Source organism: Tyto alba, unplaced genomic scaffold, assembly GCF_018691265.1.
Source record: "Tyto alba isolate M040663 unplaced genomic scaffold, T.alba_DEE_v4.0 Super-Scaffold_28, whole genome shotgun sequence".
In the NCBI taxonomy this organism is placed as follows: Eukaryota; Metazoa; Chordata; class Aves; order Strigiformes; family Tytonidae; genus Tyto; species Tyto alba.
Genome location: NW_024881302.1, coordinates 19,195,361 through 19,223,327, shown reverse-complemented (window position 1 = coordinate 19,223,327; position 27,967 = coordinate 19,195,361). Strand labels below are relative to the sequence as shown.

The window sequence follows — 27,967 nt, the reverse complement described above, 5'->3', positions numbered from 1 at the left end:
CTTGATTACCAATAGAACCGAGATCTAAAACGAGTTTGAGAGCAGCATTGTTGTGTGTATTGAAAACTGACCGGAGCGCTGTTCGGTTAGATGAATGATAAGAGCACGTATTCCACCCGGTTCACCTTTATTTAATGTGTCTTCATCAATGATCTGTAAGAAAAGCAAAGATTTTTACTTTGGGAACCATAAAAGATCCAGGCGTGTGATCTGTAAGAAAGAACTGGGAAAAGAGAACTGATGAAATACCCCACAGTTCATGGGAAATCACACATTAGATATAAAAATCGCAAGGTGCTATGACAGTAAAAATCTGTTTGAGGCTGTGTTAGAGGAGACAGCACATCCTGGGGTTTTCATTTGATAACTTCTGTCTATGTATTTGTTGCAGCTACAGCTGGAACACTGACTTCCACCCTTAAGAATCTCATTACCAGAAAAAAATGTTGATGAACTAGGAGCTCAGAGAAAATCAGTGCAAATTGTTAAGCTCTAAGAAAGATTTCACAGACAAGGGAATCTTTGAGATAGGCAAATAATTAGAATTTGGCTTAAAAAGGTGTTTAGCCATCTACAACTATTTTAAGACTATAAATGCCACAGGCTCTGGAGTAACTATCCTGAGGTAAAGTGAAGAAGGAAGATTCAAACTAAATGTTTAGGAAAGCTTCCTGGCAGAGAAAGTGATGAGGCCGAAAAGTGTCAGTACTGTTCTTGTGGAAATTTAGATCTATTTGGAAAGATGGAAGGGAACTGTAGCAAAATTAATGCAGTTCTGTTGCTTTTTTTTTTTCATCTCATACAGAATCATAATGCAGGCATCTCCCTTCTGTACTTTCTATGCTTTTTTAATTTGAAACAATAAGAGACAGAAACTATTTTTCTGTCTTGGACAGATAATCTCAATTTACTAAATATAGTGTTCAGCTGGACAGCAGTTGGGTGGAGCAGGAAAATGTTCCTTCCACAGGAGTACCTCGCAAATCATAAAAATAATAGTTCCAAATTTGCTCATCCTTGCGTCAGCATCGGCAAAATCCTCCTGTTCTAATTCTATCTTCAGTTAATAGCATTTATTCCCAGGAATGGATCTCGGTTACCCACGAACAGCATTGCTGCCTGTTGGTCGCAGAGTCCCCTGGCACATCAATGCCTTCTTGACAAAACCCCTAGTTTTGGCCTAGGACCTTCTCCTGGACCTCACCTCTAGTGGGTCTGTTGACTCTAGCCCCACATGAGTGTACCTCCCCTTTCTGAAATGGCTTATGCTCCTGATGACAGCATTTAATTGTTGATGGCTTGCTCATGTCACCCCCCGTTGATACTGTACAGTAAATGCCAGGATCTGAGTGCTTTCCTTATTTTCACATAAACATCCTGTTTCCAAGTAATGTGCTATTCCAGGCTTCTTATATTTAGTTGGTTAAACCCCCTGCCTGAATTATTGTTAGTTGAATTGCGTTACAGTGACCTGTGCTAATAAACTACTCTGAAGTGCCGTGGCTGTTGTGAAGGACACCTATGAAAGGCTGGTCAGAGCTAACGAGGTGTTTGTGTGCTCGGCTTCCAGGAGGATGCGGAGCGACTCTACAAGGCCTGCAAACGCTATGACCTCCTGAACGAGTTCTACCAAGCCTCAAACCAGTGGCAGAAAGCGATTGAAACAGCTGAAGCTCATGATCGGGTTCACCTGCGCACCACCTACTACAACTATGCTAAGCACCTGGAGGCAACTGGAGAGCAGAGTCTTGCACTCACCCAGTAAGCAGCAGCCTGTGGCACCCAGGGCGCCTGGAGCCTTGTTATCCTGTGAAGACTGGAGGGAGGCTGAGGGGGATGTCTGGTGATGACTACTAATTAATTGACGTCTTTTCCTGTTTCTGGTGGTTTCTATCTCGTGGAGTGAAGGCTTTGTGACAAAAAACTTCCCAGCACCCTTCCAGGCTAATAAAACTTAGTAGCAGAAAGGTGAAGTGTCTTATCAGGGCTAACATTTGAACCCCACTAATAACCAGTCCTGTACTTGTCTCTGGAAGACCACTGTCCTCCTTCCCTTCCTTTTCCATGACAAAACCACTTGTTTACTTCTCCTGACATGACTGCTATGGCAGAATTTTGTCTGACTTGGGTGCCTCTGGCACATGGTCCTCTCCTGTGACTAATGAGTCCCTAGAGAAGTTAGGGGATGTGATTTTTAACGTTGTATTTGTTGTTTGAAATCTTGGGTTTATGTGAGTTTTACCATATGAAGCCTCACAATATAACAACAACGATAATAATCTAAGGTCGCTTCTCTTCAGAGTCAAATTAGAGCTCTGATGTGATCAGACAGCCCCGTTAGGCGATCAAGGTGGGCAGGGAGGTGAGGAGACTCTAACAGAACCTGGTGGCAGAAGTGGAAAAGAAGCTGAAGTTGTGGTGGCCGAAGAACGAGGCAAGATGAGGAGTCCAGGCCTCTTGTGACCTTTTCAGCCAGTTGCACTAGGATGTGCCTGATGTTTGGGGAGCTTTCCAGGATATTTCTTTGGACCATCACCGGCATTTTTAAAGTATTTACTGTCCTGTGATCACACTGACTCCTTGATTCCAGGTGCTTTGCCAGACCATTGCGCTTTTTGTTTTTGGATGGTGCTGGCAGACTGTAACTGGTCTTAACAGGGAACTTGATAATACAAATGAAGCAATGGGATCAGTGTTGTGGCTCTGTGGCTGTTAAACAACAAAAATAGATGGATTTTGTTACACAGGAAGTGAGCTAACACGAAGGCAGACATTTCACATCTAGTATGTTCTTTTTCCCTACAGCTATGAGAAGTCAGACACGCACAGGTTCGAGGTACCCCGAATGCTCTCTGAAGACTTACAAGCCCTGGAGAACTACATCAACAAGATGAAAGACAAGTCAGTGCTATGCTTGTTCCTTCTCCCGAATGGGGCTTTCAGGTCTGAAATACAACTTGGGAAGACAGCAGGAAAGGAGTATGAATCCTCTCAGCCACAAGTTCAGCCCCTGCCTTATCCATTATGATCCTCCTACAGCTTTTCCGGGTTATGCTACACCTCGCTCGGGAACTGCCACGTTATATTTGTAGGCTGACCTCCCTTGTAGCGCAGACCTTTGAATGTCACCCTTGAGCTGGGGGGTAACGCCCTGTCAACATTCTAAAATAATTTATCTAGGGTTCAACATCTCTGGGGTGAAAAACGCAGTCTCCGGCAATTCTCGTTACTGCAATTAATATTGTTGCTTTTCTAGGAGCCTGTGGAAATGGTGGGCACAGTATCTGGAAAGCCAGTCAGATATGGAATCTGCACTAAAATACTATGCGCTGGCTCAGGATTATTTTTCCCTAGTCCGTGTCCACTGCTTTCAGGGCAACATTCAGAAGGTAATGCAGCCTGCTCCCAGCTGCTTCCAGAGGGTTCTCTGCTGGGATGCGTATGGGCATGAAGTAAAGCTGTATGATTTCCTTTTCAGGCTGCTGAAATAGCAAATGAAACGGGGAATTGGGCAGCATCCTACCACTTGGCTCGCCAGTATGAGAGTCAGGATGAAATCAAGCAGGCTGTGCATTTCTACACCAGGGCCCAGGCATTTAACAACGCTATCCGCTTGTGTAAGGTACGCAGAGAGGTACATTTATGTCCAGAAGCACAGTAGGATTCCAGCCTTAGGCAGCATACAGAATGAAAGCAGTTCAAGTTTATGTGGCCATTCCCTCTTGTGTGTATGAGCTTACTGCTCGTACACAACCTGCTGTAAGATGCTCCTAATTTCTGCCTGCATCTTCTACAAAAGATGCTTCAATAAAGTCTTGGTTGTATGGGGCCTTGTTTTCTGGTATACCTCAGCAGAAAACTGCCTGAAACAAATTATCATTGTTGCAGCTCAGGGTTACTTGGGTTGGTATAGGTTTTACACAGAAGGGGGTTGTTGGGCTACTACATGAGAGTATAAAGCTACAGGCTTGCCAGAAGACAGAGTTATGAGATCTGTTTGCTGCATACCTAGAGCCAAATCTTTGCTTTTGAATAGGAGAACAATTTAGATGATCAGCTGATGAACTTGGCTCTTCTGAGCTCTCCAGAAGACATGATAGAGGCAGCTTGCTATTATGAGGAAAAGGGGGAGCAAATGGACAGAGCTGTCATGTTATACCACAAGGTAAATGTCTTTCTAGTAAAAAAATGCCAAACTTTAACAGCAGAGGAATATTAAATCAACTGTAGTTTTTGCTATATGTACTGTTTATTAGTAATTTCTTCATGGCGGGTAATGCTTTATTAATCCACTCCAGGGTATCCTGTAAACTGATTCTGCAAGTGCTCAGTCTAGTCTTTAAAGACTCAATTTTGCAGGCAGGACATTTCTCCAAAGCACTGGAACTAGCCTTTGCCACGCAGCAGTTTGGGGCCCTGCAGCTCATTGCTGAAGACCTGGATGACAAATCAGACCCAGCTCTGCTAGCCCGCTGTTCTGATTTTTTTATTGAGCATGCTCAATATGAGAAGGCAATGGAGTTGCTGCTAACAGCCAAAAAGGTAAGCTCCAGCTTCTCTGGTCCCTCCACCCACAGCTAAAGAGGTGCACAACAGGTGTGTACATGCATGCAAATATGTTTATCTTTGTTGGTAAACACGTACACAGGCACATCTGTAAGGTGTAAAGCTTCCTCTCATGTCAGTGACTCACGGGGTGGTAGCCCACTGGCTCAACCCAAAAATGGATTTCTGACCTTGTCTTATTTCTGGCTTAAAACCTACAGATTTTGCACTCTTAGGAAAAGAAGAACTCTTAATCTCTAAACTAACATATTTGGAGATAGGGAAATTATAACATCATAAGTGAAAAAAACCCCAATGCCGTCCCTCTTGTCATACCACCAATATAGTTAATGTGTATATTTTGCACCTAAACTTTTATGCACTTCTACCTTGCCCTCATTACGGTGTTGGCACCTCAGCCTTTACCAAAATGCTGGGTACTGAGGCAGTCCTGTACCCGCTCCTCTTTAATGAGCTCCAGGTCTTACTTTCTTCCATGTTTTGCAAGGGTACAACAGCTCTTTTCTGGACTAAAAGCTATTGCATATCCTACTCATAATTTGTTTCTACATGGGAAGTAGCAAAATATTTAACAAAATCTTTCAAATGCCTCCATCTATTTAATTCGTATTTGCTGAAAACCTTAATATAATCAACCATGCCTAATGAATCTGACTGGTATGGCTCTCAGAGAGTCACGTTCAAAGAGACAAACTGGATGAATCTTTAGTGCCACACTAGTGTCCTCGAAGAACAGGTGAGAATCAACGGCCTTCATGGAAGAACACATGTGTTCTTAAACAAAAAGATGGCATGTCCTTGAACAGGAGTTGAGGTTGGGATGCTTAACTACATAACGTTCTAGATAGAGCATCCACAGCTGCTAACATTTGTGCCTTCATGGAGATGATTTCTATAGGCTACACCACAAGCAATGTGAAGTATCACTACAGTGTTTGCAACATCTTACTGCTTTGCTTCCGTTAGTACCATGAAGCTCTGCAACTTTGCCTGAAGCAGAACCTGACCATCACAGAGGAGATGGCTGAGAAGATGACGGTCTCTAAAGACTCCAAGGACCTCTCGGAGGAGTCCCGGAGAGAGCTGTTGGAGCAGATTGCCGATTGCTGCATGAGACAAGGCAATTACCACATGGCAACCAAGAAATACACACAAGCAGGAAACAAATTAAAGGTCAGCCTGGATACAGAGCGGGGGGGGAAAAAAAAATAGGCAAGCTTAAGAGGCTGAGTCTATATTACCTTCCTAAGATTTCTCAAAACAAAGGTGTTTTGAGAAGTAAATTTTAGAACAGTCTTCATGCATTAGACTGTCTAGATGAGGCTCCCTATCCATCTTAGCATAGCTTGTGTTTTTGCATTCACAGTGATATTTTTCCTCTTCTTCCCCTGTGCTCCCCTTTCCATTGCTAGGCTATGAGAGCACTGCTGAAATCTGGAGATACTGAGAAAATTGTCTTTTTTGCGGGAGTTTCCAGACAGAGGGAGATTTATATCATGGCAGCCAACTATCTACAGTCGCTGGATTGGCGGAAGGACCCCGAGATTATGAAGAACATCATCAGCTTCTATACCAAAGGAAGGGCCCTTGACCTGTTGGCAGGTTTCTATGATGCATGTGCTCAGGTACAGCCCCCCTTCTGTCACTGCCAGAGGCATTTGGTTTGTTAGCTCTGGAGCAAGACGTTCATCTCATTTCTCCTCTGGCAGGTAGAAATTGATGAGTATCAGAACTATGAGAAGGCACAAGGAGCACTGACAGAAGCATATAAGTGCCTTTCAAAAGCAAAGGCTAAAAGCCCTCTGGAACAGGAAAGCAAGCTAACACATTTGCAAAGCAAGATGACCCTGATTAAGCGATTCGTCCATGCCCAGAGGTGACCGTGTAAACTAATGACCAAAATATCATACAAGAATAAAAGTTATACTACTACGTGCAGTTTAATTAATAACTTGCAGACTCACTTCTAAAAGCTGCTGTTACCTTTTTTCTAGCAAGGAAAGCATCATGTAATTTTTAAAAGTACTGTCAACATTAAAGATGAAAAGGTAACTTGAAATGTAAGCAACTGTATTGACCAAAGAGAGTGTAACAAGAAAGGTGATTATGAAATGCAACACATTAAAAAAAAACAAAAAACTTCCCTGTTCTTCAGATGACAAGCTAAATGCTCTCCCTCGGATTGTTAACAGTTTCCTTTTACTCTTTACTAGAGTTTACTCTGAAGATCCCAAAGAAGCGGTCAGACAGTGTGAACTTCTCCTAGCCGAGCACGATTTTGACAGTGCCATCCGTCACGGCGATGTCTTGGGATTTCTGGTTGAACATTATGTACGAGTGGAGGAATTCCATACAGTAAGTTAATTCTTAATTCTTCCAATCTACAGAGCCGGTCTTACATATACACCAGTGCAGATTGATATAGCATGGTTCTCTCAAACAGGAAGACATTCCACATTAGAGGCTCATTTTCAGGAGCTAAACTGCTCAGCAGGGTGTGGTAGACCTCAAGAACTATATCCATATTAATATATTTTTCATTTCATGGAACTGAAGAGAAAAAGAAAGCTCACAGAGCATAAATAGTGGTGGATTCTTAAACATTTATATAAGAACAGAAGGGTCTGTCTGGCTGCATATCTCGGAAATTACACTATACTTCATTTGCCACCTAGCCAAATAAAAGAAAATTGTAAAACTGCAGTCATCTGAGGAAATGGTGAATCACTTCTTCAGGGCAGAAGTGCCACACACACCAGCATTTGGACTAACCCGTAACCCGCCACTATTATGAAACATAAGGATGCCAAGTGCAAATTTCTCCAGCTGTGCTGATTAACCTTATTTTTAGCTTGTTATTTTGACAGTGCTACAGTTATCAGGAAAATGTAAAACCAGCTTTTGAGACCCCTTCTTTTTTAAACTGAAAAAGACAGAATTGACACGAGTCACTATGAAAGGTCATCATGTTAGCAAAGGCTACAATTCCTGGCTAAGCGTTTAGCACCCTTCAAACACCGAGCTCCTGTGAAGAGCTCAGCCACGCACTGGTTTTTTACAATTTGCTAGGACTCATATAGCATAACCCGTGCCCATATAGCGTAACACTGCCGTAAGAGTGAGTGATCTCTGTGCATTACTTTAGGCTTACCGCTATCTGGAAGAGATGCAGAAAAGAATTCCACCCGTGAACCTGAGCTACTACGTGACTCAGAAGACCATTGAGGCAGTGCACCGAGGAGTAGGCGTTCCTGTGAGCCGAACCCTGGCTGCAGAGCAGATCTGCCACAGCAACATGGAGAACAAATTGGTGGACGAAGTGGCTGATGAAGTGGAGGACCCTTGACAACTTGCACTTACCAAACGTGAAGTTGACTTTAATACGAGGTCATTTATTCTGTCCTCGTGAGGGGCCATATATCAGTGAACACATTGCCGTGACAAGGCTTTTTGGTTACCACCAATAAATTTATTCCTACTGTTTGACTGTAACAAGCAACAGTATTTAAATGAATATGTTATCTCAAACACTACACAAAGATTCACATGTATATCCTGTAACGAAGCCGGTTTTAGTACTTTAATAAATTGGAGGGGGGAAAAACCCAACAAGAACTGCATATTGTAACTTCAGGCCTTTTTCTGAGTACAAAAGAGAGATGAATAACTGAGGTGGAAACCCCTGAATTGACAAGATTTTCAAGTACAACTTTAATCTGCTAAGGTGCTAACAGATTGGTCATTCCCTGAAGTCAGAACTTCTGAAAACAATCTCTGTCCCGTTTGGGTAGGAGCTTGGGTACAAGTCAGACTACTCACCTACTGCAGAATGGAGACTTTCCTCAACCCAAAGCTTTTGTATTTAAATACATCATAGGGTCACGTAGGCTAGAACTACCACGTACAAAAATCTGGACTAAGCCTCAGAATCACAGAATGGTTGGGGTTGGGAGGGACCTGTGAAGGTCATCTGGTCCAATCCTCCCCGCTCAAGCTGGGTCACTTTGAGCCAGCAAAGCTTCTTTCTCCCTCTGAAGCTTTTCCAAACACCAGTTATGTTAAGCTACTCTGTACTAGTCAGATCTCAGGATGTAGATTTCTTCCCTGGCCCGAGTAGGACCATGAGAAGTGAAGCCCAACATTAACCAACCAAGGTTTTGCTTGCTGTTAAGCCTGTTACCCTGCCCCACAAAGGTGTACGTATAAAATCACTCTCACACATTTCATACCAACCAGCCCTTCTGCTTAGAGTGATTCTTCTTTTTCCCGTTTTGTGACTTGCTTCAAAACCTGGGGTGAATATTAAGTTTTTAAATTGTATGCTTTCAGGGAAGAAGGGTTGGGGGAGACTGTAAGGTGAAAATCTGGATGTTAGTTATCCTTTAATCGAAACTTATTTCTGTACTAAAATTACATAAAAAGAATCCCTGCTTTGTTCCCTCCTAACCACAGCACAGCTCTAGGTCAAGCTTTTAAGGTTTGGCACATTTTCAGAACTTCAGTGTAGCTATTCAGTTCCTACATCTCATCAGCAGTGTCATTTGCTTCGCCATGCCACCCCTTTGGACAGCAGGCCAGTGACTATTCTGCCAAACAGTGACTGCGAGGAGACGCGGGAGCCTTTGTTAGAGGCATGGCAGACTTAGCCCTGGGAGGTAAGTGCCCTTCTTCAGCTCTCCTGTTTTTCTGACAAGAAGTCTGCTATGAGATCTTCCCTGTATTTTTAGCAGAGCACTGAAACCTGCCAAGGTTATAAATAGCTGAGGGTGGGGGCTGGGGAGGTGTGGAGAGGATGGCAGTGCTAGCCTACCTTCCTGCATCTGTACACCCCGTACCGGATAGCAATAGCTCACTAAATTGGCCTCCACTACAAAGTCCAGATGTCAAGTCAGGTTCGCTGGCTTACAGCTCTGCACCCTTCCCCCCTTCTTCCTCTTCTCCAGCCAGGTGACTGCTGAAGAAGCCCCAGAAGTGCCTACACACATCCAGCTGGCAAGAGTATGAGGTAAAGGTCATTTCTTTTACCCTTCAGCTAGGAAGGGACAGTTCTGAGTTTCTTTTTCAGGTTCTCCATTAGTAGCAAGTTCTGCAAGGCCAGCCTCCTGCAGTCCCCATCTGGATCTTTCTCCATCACATCTGTAAAAGAAGCAGCCACTGTTAGTTGGAAAACGGGAAAAGCTGCCCTTCACCTAACAGTTCTCTCCTGTCTCACTGACCGTCACAACAGCACTAAGTGCAACAGCAAATGCAACTAAATCTGGGTAGACATCAGCACTTGCAGGAGTTCTGTTAGACCAGAAGGCAAAGATGCAGAAACCTGATCATTTTAAGCAGTGAGTTTAGCTAAACCCTGACTGTCACATGTAATAATGCTCAGTTCATTATAAAATCGCTCTCATGCATTTCATACCAACCAGACCTTCTGCTTAGAGTGATTCTTCTTTTTCCTGTTTTGTGACATGCTTCAAAACTCAATGCTCAGCTCATTCTTGTAGGCAGAAACAAATAGTCAGTTGGGTTGAAACACTATAGAAACTGCCTGACCTTGCATTCCAGGAGATAACCTCCATGCCAGAACTTGTACTTGTGCCCTTGAGCTACATGTAACCTTTGTGCAGCTGATCTACTAGCATGAATGCAGTCTGCAATTAGAAATCCACTTACTCAAAAGCCTAAAGCCTCCATTCTGCCAATTCGAGCAATCTAAACAAATACTCAGTGCTGCTTCCTGCAATCTGTGGTCACGCTGCCCTCCAAATGGGGGAAAGAAAGAGGCAGGCCCCAAGTTTCAACATATTCTCCATTCTGTTCTGATAAACTAGTAGTTCTTTCACATTTGATGCAGCATGTAAGGGAGGGCATGAAGCTGTTTCCAGCAGCTGTTATTTCAGGGGCCCTTAATGGGCCTGCAAAGTAAAAACCAGGATGCATGCAGGATGTCTGAGCAGAGGGAGCCTGGAAGAGCAGAGAGTCTGTGTAAGGATATCCTGTACGCACAAGCAGTGTGCTCAGAGTGCAGTACTGTCAGCCCAAACACATGACTCATTCAGATGGAGTAGGGCTATTTATAACCTCAGGGAGAGCTCCACAATGGTGTTTCCATACTCCCTCTACAGAAGGCAAAAAGGGGGAGGCTACAAGACAGATGAGTACAAGCTTGAAAGCTAAGAAACTGATGTTGGCACTGCTTCTAGTTGCCATGAGCATGGACTTGAACTGCTGCCACTGAAAGGGAGGCACGGAGCACCAGAGTATCGTTCAGATCCTTACATAAAATAAACTTACCTATGACACAGCTCTACAGCACTTGCAAAGGGTGGGGAATTCCCTCAAAGGCAGCTGCTGAGAATCAAAGGAACTGTTTCCTAGAAATGTTTAGGTATTCCTTCCCTCCCCCAGGAAAGGTTAGGCTACTCAGTAGTAGGTCCAGCATGGCATTAAGTCAATGCATAAGGGCATTAAGGCAATGACAGGCAAGCACAAGGTGGATCCTAGCCACTCTCCCCAGCTGAAATGTCCCAAAGCATCCACTAAGTAGACAGTACCGTGACAGTGACTGAAGTAGTTTCTCACACCACAGTGTGAACACCTACCGAGGAACAGTTCTAGCTACAGCCCAAAGGCTGGAGGGCAGAAAACGTCAGTCATATTCACACGATGAACTACAGCAATCTGCATGGGCTGTGATATAGTAACAAAGGATCAGATTTGTAGATTTCTGCTAAATGCTTCATAGATAACATTTTCTAGCCCACTGTTCCTCACTGTGCTTTAGCCATAGCAGGAGAGAAGTAGATGCTTTTAAGCTGAAACCCAACGGGGTGACCTCTCCTGGCCATTAGGCATGATAGTAGAAGGCTTGCACACTTGACAGCTCGTCATTTTTCCCAGCTACAGCAGCAGATCTAACACGCGACACCTCCTGTAAATCTTGTCTGAGAGAGTCATGAAGCACCAGCAAGTCTGCTAGCTCAGCACCATGATTTGGTCACAAAAGCAGATCTCTAGTGACTGACTTCACCTGTTGGAGCAGCAGGGAGGAGCCCAGTGCCTGCCTGTGATTGCTGCAGGATTGTTGGTAAACAGCTAAGAGCAAAGGCATAGCCCAAGAAGCTGTTGTGTTTCAGGAAGCAGCCCTAGAAGCCCTTTTAAACTGCACCTCCATGGTACGGTATCTGAGCAGATGTGGAGCTGAGTTGTATTCTTTAAGGTTTCTGAATAGCTCCTACAACGATTTCCCCTTCTCTACTGTACACACAGCACTGATCTTTATCCTGCTCTCATTCCCACCGGGATCTATCATACAATTTTCATGGAAGAGCACTACATGTAAAGAGACAGCTGTTACACAACCTACAGGCATAAGAAGATGCTACTAGCTCTGTTGTCCTACTCCTTCCAAACATAACTCATGAAAAACAGATTATGCAGACCTTCATGTTGAAAATCCATTTATAACTTTCCTGGAAAGGCTTTACTTGGTCATAGCAGTGTTAACTGCAGAGCACACCACATCACGGAAAAAGTACAGGTTTTGACCCCACAAGGCAGCTCTCTTCCTTTTAAAGGGCACAGAGCTCCACAACCTGCCAGGATCAGAGGCCGGCTGTGTCAGTGTCGCTTCCTGCCTGCTCCCTGTGGGAAGCCAACTCACCAAGAATAAGAATGGTGAAGGAAACCAACCCAGGGACTCACATGAGGCCCACTCAGAATACAGCGGAGGCTTGAGCTATACAGCACACAGCGTTATTTCCTCTTGTATTTCCAGCACACCACCATACCTGACCACCAGTTTGTGCAGTTCCAGCCTACCAGACCCACAAACCTAACTTGTGTCGATGCAAGGTGTGCTGGGCGCAGCATGCAAAGTCATTTGCTTTCCTAGGTGGTTCTTTCCATCAGCAATAGGAAGTTAGGAGATGGGGCCATGCTCTTCCTATTTTCAGCACTAATGAAACCCATCTTCTGTACACATGGTGTAAACAGGTCATACAAGCCTTGTGTGTTACTGCTGGTCAAAGTCACTGCCTGGATGTAATATGCAATATAACAATACTTTCTGCAGCTTCATGAGGTGGTGGGTGGTTGGATGCTTAGACAGAGAAAGGGGACACATTTGGGGGTTTTTCGGTTGGCCTGTAAGATGAGGATAGTCACACTTTGGAATGCCATATGCAGCTCTCAGCTTATGCTTTAGATACCTCAGTAATACATCTGCACGGCACAGTGTGGTCTGTTATTTGTCCTACACTTACAAGCAAGCAATAAATACGCTTATCGTGCAAATCTCTGGTGCACAACACTAGACATTACCGCTACCACCACAATTAAAGAGATGCTGCACAAAGGCCAGAACCAGAAAAACACTGATGTTACACCACCACACCTTACCTTCCAGCCAGGACTGAGCCTCCAGAAGCTCTTCTGTCATGTCTTCCAGAAGACGCTCCGTAGGGACGCTGAGGAGCATGGAGGAGACACAGGACAAAAGACCCTGGCGCACATACCTGTTGAAGACTGAACTGGTTAGAGTCTGCAGCTTCCTGCTCTACCTTGATTTCCTCACCTCAGGGGTTCACCAGTTTCAAATGCTTGTGATTACGATGACTTTTGTCATATTCCTACTGATGAGGAGTGTAATCACGCACCAGCTGGCAGAGTGGCCACATACAGAGCCCCTGCCATGCTGTGCCGCAGGGAGCCTGGCGTGATTCAGCGTCCTGTGCAAGTCTGAGATCAAAACAGAAACTGGATGTTTACAGCATTTTGGCTACATGTCTTAATTTCTTTCCAGGTTGAATGCTAGATTTGAATCTAAAGTTTTCTGAGCTCCCTGAGTAAATATAGATGAAACTATCACATGGATAGTCGCTCAAGAAATTTGCCTATAGATAATTCTATATATAACGACTGTACCTCCACACTAGAAGACACTAGCTAAGTTTCTACATTGAAACTTTACATTAAAGCAATGCCTTCATTACATATTCTTGCAGTAGTCAGTCATAAGAACACAAGGCTGGAAGAGAGGATAGAGTTAATGCATTAAGTTGTTGACATTCTCAGTCAGCTGCTAGTCTTGGACAAAGATAAGCCATAGCTGGAAATTGGCTTGCAGATGATCTTTAAAAATTAAAACATAAAACTACAACTCACGAGTCAGTGTGGAAACGCACAGCCCAAACAAACTCCATCAGTGCCCTTCCCATTGCAGTAACTACCTGCAAAACAGGATTATGACAGAAACACTGAATACCTTAAACATTCACACCAGCCCACAGAACTGGACCTTGAGAAGCACTGTTGTGAAGATCACGGTTACAATTCATTTTATTTTACAGATGAGGAAACTTAGGCAGTAAAGTGAAATCACGTGCCCAACTTCCCACAGAAGTTAATGGGTTTTCTATCACAAGCAGCAAAAGATAGTGCAAGGGTGTCTTGAATCCTATGTCTCTTTTCTGACCATTTTTTCCCAGCCCTTTTCACAACTTCTCAGCACGTGCAACTCAAACTTGCTGCCAGTTTAAGTGTGGCAAGCCTTAGAGCACACTGCTATTTCAGAAGGCACCTCTGAGTTCCCAGGCTATACAAGTCTCTCCTGCTATCTCCAAGCTCATGCAGCCTTTCTTACCACAGTGTTGACAGCCAAGTACATCAGGATTGCTAAAGTGTGGACTAGTCTTCCGAGGACAAAGTGATCTTCCCCCAGGAGATCAAATGTTGTCAAAGGCCTGCAAGTGCAAGATACACAGCCCTGTAGCAGCGAGACCAATCAGTACATCTCTGAACAGTCAGGCTGGTTATGCAGGGCAAACTGTCCCACACAAGCCTGAATCCCTATGACAACTGTCATTATACAGTCATTCCCAATTTAACATAGGCCACAGATCTTTGCTCTCATCCTCCCTTCCAGACCAGCAATATCCTCTACTCTTACAGCAGGTATCACTCATTCTACCAAGATGCTTTACTCAGAAAGAACTGCACACAAAAGCTAGCACCACTACCATACTAGAAACAAACCGTTACGACTGGTATTACAAGAATCAATTACTCAGCCTTCCTTAGGTAAGCAAAGACTTAAGTGATTGACAACGAACCCGTGTCCTATAACATCATCACAAGGACCAGTCCGGGTGACTCTGGGTGCCTCTGAGACAGAGGTAACTTTGGTTAAAGACTGCGGCCCGAGTTCCGTGGTTTTGTGTAAACCTCCCAAGGTGGAAGGTCAGCCAAGACAACTGGTTTGGTACTGCCAAAATCATCCACCTGTGCACCTGGTGACAGGTTATTCTTCATAATGTATCTTCACGTCTGCAGGCTCTTACATACTCCTGCCCAACAAGACTTCATAGGGTAAGTCCAAAAGACCACAAACCCCTCCCCTCTCTAAGAGTTCTGCACAAGCCAGGCATCAGCATGGTGTCACTGGCCTCCCACACAACTTCTGGGCTTTAGCCTGCTGCTGCAAGGCAAGCAGAACGGTTCGCTGGCAGCTGCAATCCCCACATCCCCAGGTGTTCACACTCACCTGTCGAAGTGCTGAATCAGTGGAAAAAAGAAGTGCCCAACAACAGAATTGAACTCATTTGGGCCAGAAGCCAGTTCCACTTGTGACTGACCCTGTCCAAGAGAAAAATGAAGTCTAGACGTAAGATGCAGCACCCTACTCTTCACCAGACACTGTCATGACCACAGTTCCTTGCAGCCATCCCACTGTCAGCCACTGCTTGTTTATATGCTTACAGCTACTAGTTTCCAGGCTGGATGGCTCACCTCCCACTTCAGATCCTCTCGCACATCTAAATATTTTGGTGCAATATAGCTCAGTAGTGCTGGGTTAGATACAAGAAACACGAATATGCAAGAGATAAAGGACTTCTGGAAAGCAAGTTCTCCAGAATGAACCACAGGGAAGTTCTGGGAACTGGGAAACTGGCATCAATTTATCTCCCTGAAAAATAGGAAGGCTTAGACAGTCCAGTCCAGAGGCAGCTGGTCTGATGGAGGAGGGTCTGGGATCCATGAGGTGCAGTCACAGCTCCCTGCGGTGGCCAGACAAGCTCAGAACAAGCACAGAGCAGCAACTATCCCTCAATGCAAGGCAAGGAGTTAAAGCTTTATTTTCGTCCTGCCAGGAGAGGACTACAGGAGTTGGTACTCTGCACTGAAAGATTCAGCCAGATACTAAGATAAATTTATATTTGAAGTTACAGTCTTTCCTTAGGATTGGGCCCAATTTCACAGGTAGTTTGCTCTTTCCGGATAGAACTACAGCACCTCCTAGTGTCCCTAGTTTTGCTTGATATGACATTAATTTGTTTCTGCCCTGGCCTCACCGAAGCAAATCTCTGGGTCTTGCTTTTGATCCTCTCATCAACAATTCTTCTCCAGTCCTTAGAACTGTCACTTCCAGGCAGGAGCTGGATACAAGGTTTTGGGGCACCAGAATGCTTGGTCTTCCCATGGGATTTGGGATAGGACAGTTCCTGAGCTGCCAAAACCAATACCTAGATTAAAAAGAGGGAGATTCTGTTAAAAAGGGGTAATCCCTGTAGAAGAGAACAACAAAGTTACCTTCACCCAAACTGATAAGAACAACAAGGGAGAAAGGCACAACAGGTTTAAAATTAACAGCAAGGTAAGTAACCCCCAACCAACCAGTTGGCTCTGAGGTACTGATCAAGCACTTGGTCACTTAGCCCTGAAACAGAACAGCAGCTCCTTCTTCGGACACAGTAAGTGAAATGATGTAGGAGTCACAGGCAAATTGATGTCTTTCAGAAAGCGAAGATACAAACAGGCTGAGGACATGCTAGGAGGCAGTGGCTTCTCCCAGGCAAATGATCATCACACATTTTGTAATCTGTAGGGGAGGATCGCTGTATAATTGGTGTGTAGCAGGGTTATCAGCAAGAGGGCAATGCCAGGCACAAATACTAACATAAGAGATCTCCGTGCTTCTGACTTCTCCGACGTGGAACAAAAGGTAACCCCATTACATCTCAGGGAAACAGCACTGGTGCAACAAAAAAACAAGGAAACTGGGAAGAGAAGAACACTTACATCGAGAATGTCCATGCGCTGACGAAGACTGTAGTTCAGAGCATAGAACTGGGAGGTCAAGTACTTTGCTACCTGTACAAAAAAATCAAGGCACAAAGAACACAAACCCAGGCTGGAAACAGCCTTCCCACTAATTCTAAAAGCAGTCTATTTCAGAAGTCCTGCTTCCTCTGTTAGTTAACTAGCCTCTAAGAGAAGGGAAGAGACATGCTGTGCAAATAGGGCAAATTCAGACACTTCCGCTTCCAGATTCTCCCAAAGGAAGTAAATGACAGATGGGACTTTGCCATTCTTTTCTCCCTCTCATGCAGAGGTACCCAAACAATTGCTACAGCAGGTTTGGCACTTTGAAGTAGACCTTACTGCAGCCTTTCAACACTTAAAGGGGGCTTATAAGAAAGATGGAGAGACTTTTTACCAAGGCCTGTACTGACAGGATGAGGTGTAATGGTTTTAAACTGACAGAGGATAGATCTAGATTGGACATAAGAAAGAAATTCTTTACTATGAAGGTGGTGAGACACTGCAACAGGTTGCCCAGAGAAGCTGTGAACATCCCATCATAAGAAGTGTTCAAGGTCAGGTTGGAAGGGGCTCTTAGCAACCTCATCTAGTGAAAGATGTCCTCGCCCATAGCAGGGAGGGCTGGAAGTAGATGGTCTTTAAAAGGTCTCTTCCAACTCAAACCATTCTGTGATTACAATCACTAGTCAAGTCTTCTTCTAGATAAGCCCTCTGCCTCAGCTTCCCTCTATGCGAAACAATCTTCCTGCAGTGCAACAAGTCCTTATCTAATTTGTCTTGTCAGGTGGACTCACACTAACAGTCTCCAAACAGTTCCACCAGTCTGTTACAGCTCTGACAGTTTTCTCTCTCCTATCGTTTCAGTCATCCATTGCAGATTCTTCATTACATAGCCCACCTCTGCATAAACGCTGTCAGACATGAACTAGCTATTCTAGCACACTCTGATAGCTGCTTCTATCAAGCTAGCAAGAGACTTCAGCTGCTTCAATTCTTGCCTGTGCCTCAACCAGAAAAAGAAAAGCAGTAAGAGGGACTCACAGGTATTGGATCTGTGGTTAAAACAGCTACTTGAGCTCTCTGACGGAACTCCACAAAACCTTCAATGCAGGTCTTCTCCTCCAGATGCAACAGTATTTTTGCCAGCTCCACGCTAACCTGCTCAAAAGTTGAAAAAAAGTAATCAAATCCCCGCAGGTGTTTTCTTTCTCACAGGATTTACATAGCAGCATCCATTTTCCATTTCTAATGTCTAAGCAAAGACAATGAGGGTGTGGAATACAGGCAACACGTCCATTACTTAGAAGGGAAAGAAAACACATTAAGCTAAATGCCATCAAGACAGATTGCTCAAAACATCGAACAAACCCCAATGCTGATTTCTCTGTTCACCTTCACTTTGGCTTTTTGGACAAGCATCGTGATATAGGAGGACTTGTCACTACAACTAATGGGTTAAGGGGTGCAATATCACACCCAAAGCCCATCCAGCTCAGTAACATGTCTGATGAGCAGCAGCACATTTCACATTGTTTACCAGACTACATCCCTTCCCTTTCTCAGCTGGCAGAGGCCCGTATCTCTGTCACCTTCAAGTGTTCATTAACAAGTAGCAGTGAACACTCATCACACTGGTGACCTTGTCCCAAGTTCCTCTCACCGGAGCTTTTCATCTTGACCAGTACAATCCAACCACTCCCTCAGGAAGACATTATGTTTGTACAAGCAAATAGGTAAAGTCCATTTGATTTCATCTCCCTTTTTGTTGGGGAATAACAATTAAATTCAATTTCAATTCAAATTCAATTAAATCCAAAATTAAAATCAACTGGTCTGTGGAATTCATGGCTGCTCTGTAAACTGCATTTCCAACGTTTTCTCTGCCCGGCACAAAGCATGGAGCTTTCTCTGCTTTCTCACACTACTAACAAGCTCTACTTGCATTTCATTCTCAGCACTGGAGATGCTGAATGCCATACTGTTGCCAACACCTTTGCCTCCTTCTTTGTTCCTTTGTGCTCTGTAGCCTCACCTCTAAAGCAACTATTTCCTCCTGTTTCCCTTCCCAAATTGAAAGCTTTAAATCCAGGTACGCATTAGCCTGGCCTGCTGCTCTGTTGGCATGTTTAGTCACCTCACGAGGGCAACGGGATAATCCTGTATTGCAGCCCACTGGTAACTTAGCTCATACTACTTCACCTCTCTCGTTGCTGCCGGATTCTTTCGAACCAAGCTCTCAAGAGCCTTGACTGTAGCTTCCCACTTGTCCACATCTTCGGATCCCGTCAGGACTGAAGGTAAAAGACAAAGAAAAACTATTAACAGAATGGTTATGCTTGGGTATATACCTCCAACTTTCATCTGCCAACAGTTTGTCTTGTTATAGGCAGGTATCACTGACCCAGTGCATGACTGGCATTAGGAAGTAAACTGAAATCATTCAGAAATTACAGTTCAACACTTGATCCCAGATTGCTGAAATCTTACAGCTTCTTCATATTAGCTCAGAAAAAATAAACCTAGAGATATCACTCTCCCAAACCAGTATGAAACAGACAAAGACTCAGCCCAAAATCTCCTACCTTCAATACAGTCTCGGATATACACGGGAGCCTTAATCTTTAGTTCTTTATCCTCTGACATGTCATAAGGGATGAGGTCGTCATCACTGTAAAAGAAATAAAGGCATGAGTTAGTCTATGGAGTACAGCTGCTCTTCCTTCCCCTGGCTATCCACACAAAAGGGAAAGAACCAGCACATACATTGTCATAACACCATCACTCACGCATTATCCAGAAGCACTGTTAAAGCCTAGCTTGAAAGGGCTCCTTAGGAAGTTCTGTGACCAGATCTGGACCTGGATCCTCCTGGTCACGTACAGGAAGGAGTCAGGTGACCCACAGACTAGAAGCTGATTCTTGAGATTTCTTTATATATTGGTAGAGTGACAGAATAAGACAGGTCTACTATTAAAATGGGTAGATAGATCCATAATTCCAGAAACACGTACCTATCTAAGTCGAACAGAATAAATACAACAGTTGTACACGACGTGGGCTTTGCCTAAATTATTAACTAACATATTTGCGTGCAATTTTCTACACAAAGTCCTACTCTGCTGCATACCACTCATATGAACAAGGTCAGTAAGCACATGATTTGCCAAGAAATGCAGCTATCAATAACTCCTTTCTCCCCACATCTGCTCTTAAGAGCCAGCCACTTGTTTTCCATTTCCTACCAGCTTCTTGCCCCCTACCTGTCAAGCTCAGCATCCGACTCCTCATCTGGCATCACAGGAGCTGCTGTATGTGATTTCTTGTTACTTTCCAATACCAATGGCAGTGCAGCATCTGCTTTCTCATTCCTGCTGTGAGGAACAAGAAGTATTAAAACCAATAAAGTAACAGTCCTCACTCATAAGCAGGAAACTACCCACATCATTAACCCTTGCTGCGTGAACAAAATGGCAGTTAATTTTTCTGCTGCGGTCTTCCACCTAGCTTGGCTGACACAAGCAACAACGTCCTGGGAAGGAGAATGGGGTGAGGGTAGAAGAGAAGCAGAGTCTCTCAGCAGAAGAGCAATGGATAACAAAAATTAAGCTAGCCAATTTGCTGTGTTCCCCTGCACTAACCTGTACCTAGGACTGCTAAGACTCACCTATGATAACTAGATCACACTGGCCTGCACCATACCTGAAGCTGTGAATGAAACTGAACAAATGGGAAAGAAACACCTTTAACCATTGCTAGTAGGATGAATACAGTAACTGAGAAATTTTTTTCTGTCCCTGTACCTATTTCTGTGGACTTTGGCATTGTTCTTTTATCTCTCTGCTTCTCAAATAGTTGTCTATGCTGATTATGCCCCTAAAATGGGAGCAGTAAATTTTCTGTACTCCACTGAAGTGCTGGACAGCTTCATTTGCTAATAACATGAAGTGCTTCGTTCATCTGCTGATAGAACTAAGTGCTTCAAAGAGCCTCAGCAGTTGCTACGGAAGTTAAAAGCACCAAAGAACCAGTCTTTAGATTGACAGATATGCTAGACTTTTGTCACAGATGAATGGGCTGGGGGCATATGGCCCAAATGCCAGATTTACAAGATGTGAACAGAAAGGCCCATTTGATTCTACCCAGGGACACATTAGACCCCTGCAGCATGGTTTCGCCACGTGCAGCTATCAAACAAGCAATTCTAATACATGCTACCATTTGAATTAGCAGTTTAACACAACTCCACTGCATTGTAAGAATAAGATGAATAATAACACTTAAGAATATGTAAGACACCTTGAATACTGTCTATAGTTCTAGTGTGTAACTCAAAAAAAGGTAGGAAGAAGGGCAAAAAGATGGCATAGAGATGAACAGCAGTATCTTACTCATCATCTGGAAGGCTGGGGACAACACAGAATGGTGGAGTCTGCACCAGAAGGGACTTCAATTCTCTTGCTTCATCATTTTCTTCATACTAGACATTCAGAATAACCGTTACCACACTCTATTTGATTGTAAACATGCCCAGCATTCAACATTTAACCCTTCTACTGCGTGCAAACAAAGACTGAATCATGAACAGAGGAACCCACACAAACCCCATTTGCTTCAATCACTGTGCTGCCAGCAGTATTGTATTTATGCTCCATAGCAATCTGTGCCATATGTAATCTTTGTTCCTATATTTAACAGCAGTACCTGATCAGACCTTGCCTGAACATTTAATAAATGGCAATGCGACATGAGGGATGATGCAGGTTTTTAAAGAATTAATGTGATTTAATCATGTAATTCTTATAAACTCTACTGGAAAGAGCAGAGCATGTAACCCCACATCCGACTTGAAAATGTCAACTCAGAGCAGGTCTTCCCACCACGTCCGGGACTGAATGTTCACTACTGGTTTAGGTTTGAAGCTCCCTCTCAAGTTCCATGGGTCAGATTCAGATTCCCTCATGCAATACAATAATCCTGTAGTAGTCCTTTATTATCACCAGTTTACCCTGAATTTACCATCAGGTTACACTCTTAAGGTCACTCTCAGCCACATGGCTATTGTCTATACAAATGTTTTTTGTAAACAGACATCCTCTCTTCCTGAGAGCGTTGCTACCTCTCCTTATTTCCAGATAATAAGTGTTAGAACTTGCTATAATGCCCTGGATCGTCTGGTTTAAAGCTTTTATTTCCTTTAAGCCCTGCACATCAGACATAAATTTCATTATAACCTTCACCTGAAACTTCAGGACAGGCCCATCAGTGTTTATTTTTGAACTGATGCTCTCTGCCACAATCATTCCCAGACACCGTATTTGTGGCAGATTGCTGTCCAAGTGGCATTTCACGCCCTCCATCATGCTTGTGAGAAGCTCTGAAAAAAACCCAAAACAAACAGTGCTAGAGAATGACAGAAACAAAGCTGCAGCCACTCACCACCCAATAATGGGTAGAAAGATAGGAAGGGCACATGCAAACTGTGATTTCTTTTTCTGCAACAGCAGAATTGCCTTTCAGCACCAGTATAATAAAGCCATGCTTTTTCATGGGATACAAAGTCAACAAAACATTACAATACATACTAAACTTGGAGTATTTTGGTCTCCACTGAAGCAAGAAAGGATGGTAAGTTAAGTCAATCTTTAGCTTGTTTTTACAGTGCTTCAAAGCCACTTAAGTGAAAAGTAATGTTTTGAGGAAACTACAAACTCTGACCAGTACAACAATGATGGAGGGAGAAATCTCCCTCATCACAGTTGAAACAGGCAGATAACACCAATATTTCTCAGCCCACACAAACTCAGAAAAGCATCTTTTCAACAGCTAACAAATAAAAAACAGATTATAAAAGTACAGTGCTATTAGTAAACAGGTCACTTATTCACCTAAAGAATTCATTCTAGAACGAAGCAAATGAATAGGTCCTGTAAGTCAACCTCCTCTCCCACCAAAAGCCACACACACACACGCGCAGAATTAACTCTAGATAACGGACAGAATTTTTTATTGCAACAGAAATTTTAGACCAGGACCCCAATGTGCTACGCACTGTTTGAATACAGAATAGGAGGCCCTTGCCAGTAACTCGCTATCCCTACTCACCTCACACTGAGGGGAGCAGAATGACACAGAGGAATGCACACAGATAGTAAAAGACCAACCAAATAGCTTTTTATCCTGATGTACTCTTCCCCTGTCCCCTTTAGAGCCTTACTCATGCTCCAATGGTAAGCCTATAAATTGCAAATCACAACATTCCTCTAACCAATCCTGAAGTCAATCCTTGTTTTCCTCTGACAAAACTTAAGGGTTCCTTAACCACTGTCCAGGGAAGAACCTTAGTTCAAAGACACGCTTCTCATAATTTAAAGCTAGGCACTTGTAATTATATCTTATCAGTGCTAGAGGATTCCAGAAGGCTAGCCCATTTGCCAAGATGAAGATGGGACAATTTTGTTTACCTATAGACTAAAACATGATGTTTTTCTACTCACAGTCAGACCTTCTGTTAAACTAATCTAACCCCTACTTCTCCCACTGCCACACCTTGTCTGCAGCTCTCAATTTCGGGCTCCTTCAGGTGGGAGAGGCAGATAAGGATGGCCTTGCAAATATACTGCTGCTGCTCAGGTGGAGAGTGCTTCACAGCACTGCTGCTGCCCCAGGTCTCCAACAGGTCTTGCAGCACCTGAATCACAGAATGGAAGTTGGCTTGAAAGGGATCTTTTCTACATAAAAACAATCTTCTTTTTGAAGCACGTTTTTGAAATGGCCCTTTAGTCTTCATGCTTCCCAGTGAACTTTACATTCCCTAATACAGAGCTAACTTTGTATTTCAGTGCCCAAAACATGCTGTGTTTGCCTAGCTGAGAATTCCACACCACCTTTGTATAATATATTGTTAAATATGTTTTTTTCATTTTACAAGTGATAAGTATGTTTATTTCTCATAAATATTATACACAAAGCAGTACGTACTATTGTCATAAAACAGTGTTACATGGTTTTATACGTTTTTAGGCCAATCTTATATACCTGCCAGTACTTCCAGATAATTTTAGAACTGGTAACCACTGGAAAAAAAACCAAACCAAACAGCAGAGACTTCCAGAGATAGAAATTTCGTAGAAGTTTCATCACACTGCTGACTTGGAGAGGGAAAATATCTGCATACCCACTAGGGAAAAAGTAGGTAAGAGAGATTCTGAAGCATCAACCATTTCGCACAGAGACAGCTCTCAAGCAACTTCATCACTTGCTGCCATCTGCCCAACCACACAAATAGGGGATGACAGAGGATGGAGGACATGGGACATCTGTCAGAATCAAAGCCTCATTAGTTTTGCTACTTGGGTGACAATTTACCAATTAAGTATGAAAAATTAATGCCAGCTGTGCAGAAAGTTTTTCATTTGCATATTAAAATTGTGATATGGTAGGGCTTCCCTCACTCTCATAAGCAGCAACAAAAGTATCTTAGAGAAGTACCAAAATTGTGCACCTCACAGACACATACACACACAGTATAACTTTTTCCATCAGCTACCTCACCAGCAATGTTACTTAACCTTACTTTGATCAATAAGCCACGCCGAAGGCTATCCAGGGACAGGTAGCCAAGGAGGTTCTGCAGCACTGCAGTCTGCAATGAAAACCAGGAGTCTCACATTAAGTCATGAGTCACTGGGCATAAAGTTGTCATCCAGCAAAGACAAGTGTGTATTTTCACTATGTTGAACTTTTCATTCTGAGAGACTGGTTGACAACATTCAGAGACAGAAAAGTAAGGTAATATGAAAAAAAGAAAAAATAACCAAACACATACACACACGCAGCTGCTGATGAAATACGTAGAAAAACAGGACAGAAACACAGTACAGTAATTTTACCATTAAAATACAGATCAGCACAGTCCCAGGCAAACACAGAACACAAAGTCTAGAGAGCATCTCTCACAATACCCTGTGGCAAACTTAGGTGCACAAGAAAGAAACAAACTGGCCCTTGTCTCACCTCTTCAATCTAATTCTTATCTCTGAAGGTGGGTCATAGCTTCTTCAGTCTCTTCTTTCATATTTTTAATTAGCTAGATGTTTCCAGCTCCCCTGAACACTGAAATTATTTGCCAATAACCACTTGGTTCCAGAAAAAGAAGAGTACAGTAATTCTGCTAGTCATCATCAACCCTGAGAGAGTACATGAATCCAGTAATTTCAAAGCAACTGTTCACCACTCCCTCTTCATTCCATTCAGCTGAGGGGATGTAAGTGAACAGCTGCATAGCTCAGGTACATGTGAAGAGACTGAGGGCTGATTTCAGAATGAAGAATCTTATTCAAGATGACCGTGAGCTCCGCTAAAAAACACACTGGCACTTGGGAAAAACATGCATTACTACACAACTGTTCAATGCAGAGTCCTTACCGTGTGGCCATACTGCAAAAGCAGGACCTTCTGGGTCACCACAAACTGAGCTTTCTTGTTTTTCACAACCAGGTTCCCCAGCAACCTAGACAAGACATCTGCCCTAGCAAGACATGTCAATAGCAAAACGTTAGGAATCCATGTAATTACCGTCATGCTGCTGCTAGTCATAGGAAATTCTGTGAGTAGCTTTTTGTAACAAAGTCTCTCAAACACCACTAAACTTTAAGAGCGAGTCAGTAATTGCAAAGAGTGTTTTCACTTGTTTTTTCACTGCGTGTCATGCTGCAGATCTCTAAGGAATGTTGCAGGTTCTACATGAGAGGGAACAATCAACTACTTTATCCCTAGAGTCTCTCTGGAAATGGCACTGTAATAAACACACACATACAACAGCCTCTTTCAGAAACTGATTCTGCAAGTATTTGTGAAAAAATTCCAGCCTTTACTCTGGGATCAGGGAGGAAAGCAGAGTTCTTACCCAGGTGCTCTCTGCACAAAACCAAGGACCACTGCTTCCATCCAGCGGTCTGGCACACATTCAACCAATCGCCAGCATATTCTTTGCCAGATGCAGTCTGACTTGGTGAGATCCGTTAGGCGAGGTAGCAAAACGCTCAGAATTTCTTCTGAAGTGGAAGAGAAAACAGTTAAGTACACCAGATGGACAGAAATGGTACAGTGGTACTCAAGGTCAGCCTGCAAATTTCAAGATCCCTACAAGATGAAGAAATACAATGTACAGTTTGCAGTTCTAAATTGCTCCTGTGGTAAAAACTAACCTAAGCAGCCTAAGGAACTTGGAAGTATTCCTCATCACAGTAAACAGCTAGAAAAATCTTTCCTCTTCTTCCCTTGTTACTTACTCCTTTACTACAGAAGTTAGCTACTTCTGCACTCAGTGGCTTCAAAGTCATAAGCAAAGCCAGACTGAAGGCTACTCAGGTGAGAGGGTTATTACATATGGGCAGTGATTTATGCTGGTATTTACAAGGCACTTTCAGACCACTGGATGAAAAGCACTAGGAGAGCATTTAACAGTTAGGCCCCAAATGGCAGGATAAGACTACTAAACCCATCAGTTTTTGAGAGAACAGATCACATTAACATGAGCTGACAGAAAAGCATCAACATCTATCAGATACATAGTTGAGTAGCCTCAGAAGGCAGAGAGCAGCCTGTACTGTCTAACTCACAAAAACCCCCCAAAGTATTAACTGGTCGGTCTCCCACTCCACTGATCATCACCACGGTCATCCTTTCTACTACAGTAAAACAGACTTTCCCCCCTCCAAAAATAGCATTGTAAAACACTCACCTTGTCTTCCATGAACACACACCTTCCCCAGGACATGAGAAACAAAAGAGATTGAGCAATCCAAGCCACCTGGAATAAACCAGACACAAGCTTAATGGGGATCCTCCAAACAACCTTCGGAAGGAGGTGCATACACTTCTACAAGTACTGAAGCCTGAAAACACAGATTAACTTTTTCTCTTCAAGCATCACCTCTTCTTCCCTCTACCACCTTCCTTCAGGCACAAAACAGCATCCAGTGTTATTTATACACAGTGAGAGTAAGAAGACTAAAGTAGCTCAGTCCCACTTTAACTCAATGGTAACAAAGTCACTGGTTCATTCAGTTCCATTTAAATCTTCCATACAATTCCTTCAGCGCAAGCCAAGTGACCACAATTAAGCTCTGGCAACAGATGACGCTATTTAACCACTTGTACGATTACAGCTTTCAGTGGGATTTTAAAAAGCCTCTGCCATCTTCCTCGTACCTGGTATATTATGCTTTTAAGCACAACAAACTTCAGCCTGAAGGATGAACATGAGATTCTGCAATACCTATTATCTGTATTTCAAGCACTAACCAAGAGGGTCCATACACAAAACACTTATTCAGAAGAGCCATCTCTACAGCACAGTCTTCTTGCAACCTTACCTCTTAGAGAATCAGAGATTTTCTGCAGCACCTGGATAACTGCACCACCCAGGAAAGGAAAGTAGTTCTGAGGGAAGAATATTGCTGGGTTTTTCCCCTGGAGTTTATTGCTCACGTGATCAGGCAAACATACAATCTTGTTGAGCAGGGTCTCCTGCAGCTCAGGTGAGCCAGCCTGTGCTTGCTGCTGGCAGACCTCCCACATCAGAGCTGAAATCCGTCCCTCCTGCAGGAACTGCTCCAGCACCTCAACGACCTCCCTCGGATGAAAGTTAGGGCTGAAATAAAGTAATCGGAATGAGTCCCTGCCCCTTTTAACTGATAAACAAAGATGCACAGTCTACTGTTTTTTTTGCTGTAGTCTTACAACTACAACACTGCTGCTCTATCACACAGAATTTTAATCAAAACCAGATTAAAATCAAAGCGATTTTAACCTCTCTGTATCGCTCTAACTTCCTCGGTTTCTAACATTTCAGGACATTCAGTAAGCACAGCTGAAGACAGTTTGGTGACCTCTGCTGAAAGCATCAGTCCTGCCCGTGGGTTTTAAAACGAAGGGACTGAGGGGGCCCGAGAGCAGAGCAAGGCCTCCCGCCGCTCACTCGCACCTCCCTTCACCTGCACACTCACGGCCCCCGTTACGCTACAGCCGGGGCACCCTCAGACGCCCCGCGCCTCTGAGGGGGACGAGCCCCTGCCCGCTCTCCCGGGTGACAGCAGAGCCCCGCGGGCAAACCGGACTGACCCCGGGGCGGCGAGGGCTTCCAGCAGGACGCAGAGGGCGAGCCCGGGCGGTGCCTCCAGGAAGCAGCTCTGCCACAGGCCCTCGGGCCGCGCCGCGCGGGGCGCCCGGGCCAGGCTCCGCAGGAAGGCGCCGAAGAGGATCCGCTCCCGCTCCCCGAGGGCGACCGGGCCTCCCGCCGCCGCCA

At 43.9% G+C, this 27,967-nt stretch overlaps 2 protein-coding genes across 5 annotated transcripts in view; one reads left to right on the top strand and one right to left on the bottom strand.

Annotated features, from left to right (window-relative positions):
* The window catches only part of IFT140 (intraflagellar transport 140), a 100,366-nt gene extending 92,180 nt beyond the window's left edge, over nucleotides 1–8,186 (top strand). For all 4 annotated transcript variants that reach the window (XM_042798950.1, XM_042798952.1, XM_042798951.1 and 1 more), the window contains exons 20-30: nucleotides 1,571–1,761; nucleotides 2,806–2,901; nucleotides 3,257–3,389; nucleotides 3,479–3,622; nucleotides 4,037–4,165; nucleotides 4,360–4,542; nucleotides 5,533–5,739; nucleotides 5,979–6,191; nucleotides 6,276–6,442; nucleotides 6,780–6,921; nucleotides 7,712–8,186. In XM_042798950.1, the coding sequence (XP_042654884.1) occupies nucleotides 1,571–1,761; nucleotides 2,806–2,901; nucleotides 3,257–3,389; nucleotides 3,479–3,622; nucleotides 4,037–4,165; nucleotides 4,360–4,542; nucleotides 5,533–5,739; nucleotides 5,979–6,191; nucleotides 6,276–6,442; nucleotides 6,780–6,921; nucleotides 7,712–7,912 (1,806 nt within the window). In that variant the 3' untranslated portion in view covers nucleotides 7,913–8,186. The remainder of the gene's footprint in view (nucleotides 1–1,570; nucleotides 1,762–2,805; nucleotides 2,902–3,256; nucleotides 3,390–3,478; nucleotides 3,623–4,036; nucleotides 4,166–4,359; nucleotides 4,543–5,532; nucleotides 5,740–5,978; nucleotides 6,192–6,275; nucleotides 6,443–6,779; nucleotides 6,922–7,711) is intronic.
* TELO2 (telomere maintenance 2) lies at nucleotides 35–27,888 on the bottom strand. Its single transcript, XM_033003967.1, has 21 exons — nucleotides 27,784–27,888; nucleotides 27,036–27,313; nucleotides 26,402–26,470; nucleotides 25,565–25,712; nucleotides 25,084–25,186; nucleotides 24,233–24,301; nucleotides 23,206–23,347; nucleotides 21,897–22,033; nucleotides 21,048–21,136; nucleotides 19,920–20,030; nucleotides 19,242–19,327; nucleotides 18,859–18,950; nucleotides 17,701–17,817; nucleotides 16,636–16,707; nucleotides 15,909–16,079; nucleotides 15,101–15,192; nucleotides 14,201–14,300; nucleotides 13,723–13,787; nucleotides 12,958–13,073; nucleotides 9,592–9,702; nucleotides 35–153 (listed from the first exon to the last, which is right to left on the bottom strand). The coding sequence occupies exons 2-20, from the start codon at nucleotides 27,238–27,240 to the stop codon at nucleotides 9,599–9,601; spliced, it is 2,088 nt and encodes a 695-aa protein (XP_032859858.1). The 5' UTR covers nucleotides 27,241–27,313; nucleotides 27,784–27,888; the 3' UTR covers nucleotides 35–153; nucleotides 9,592–9,598.
* Between the last annotated feature and the right edge of the window lie 79 nt (nucleotides 27,889–27,967).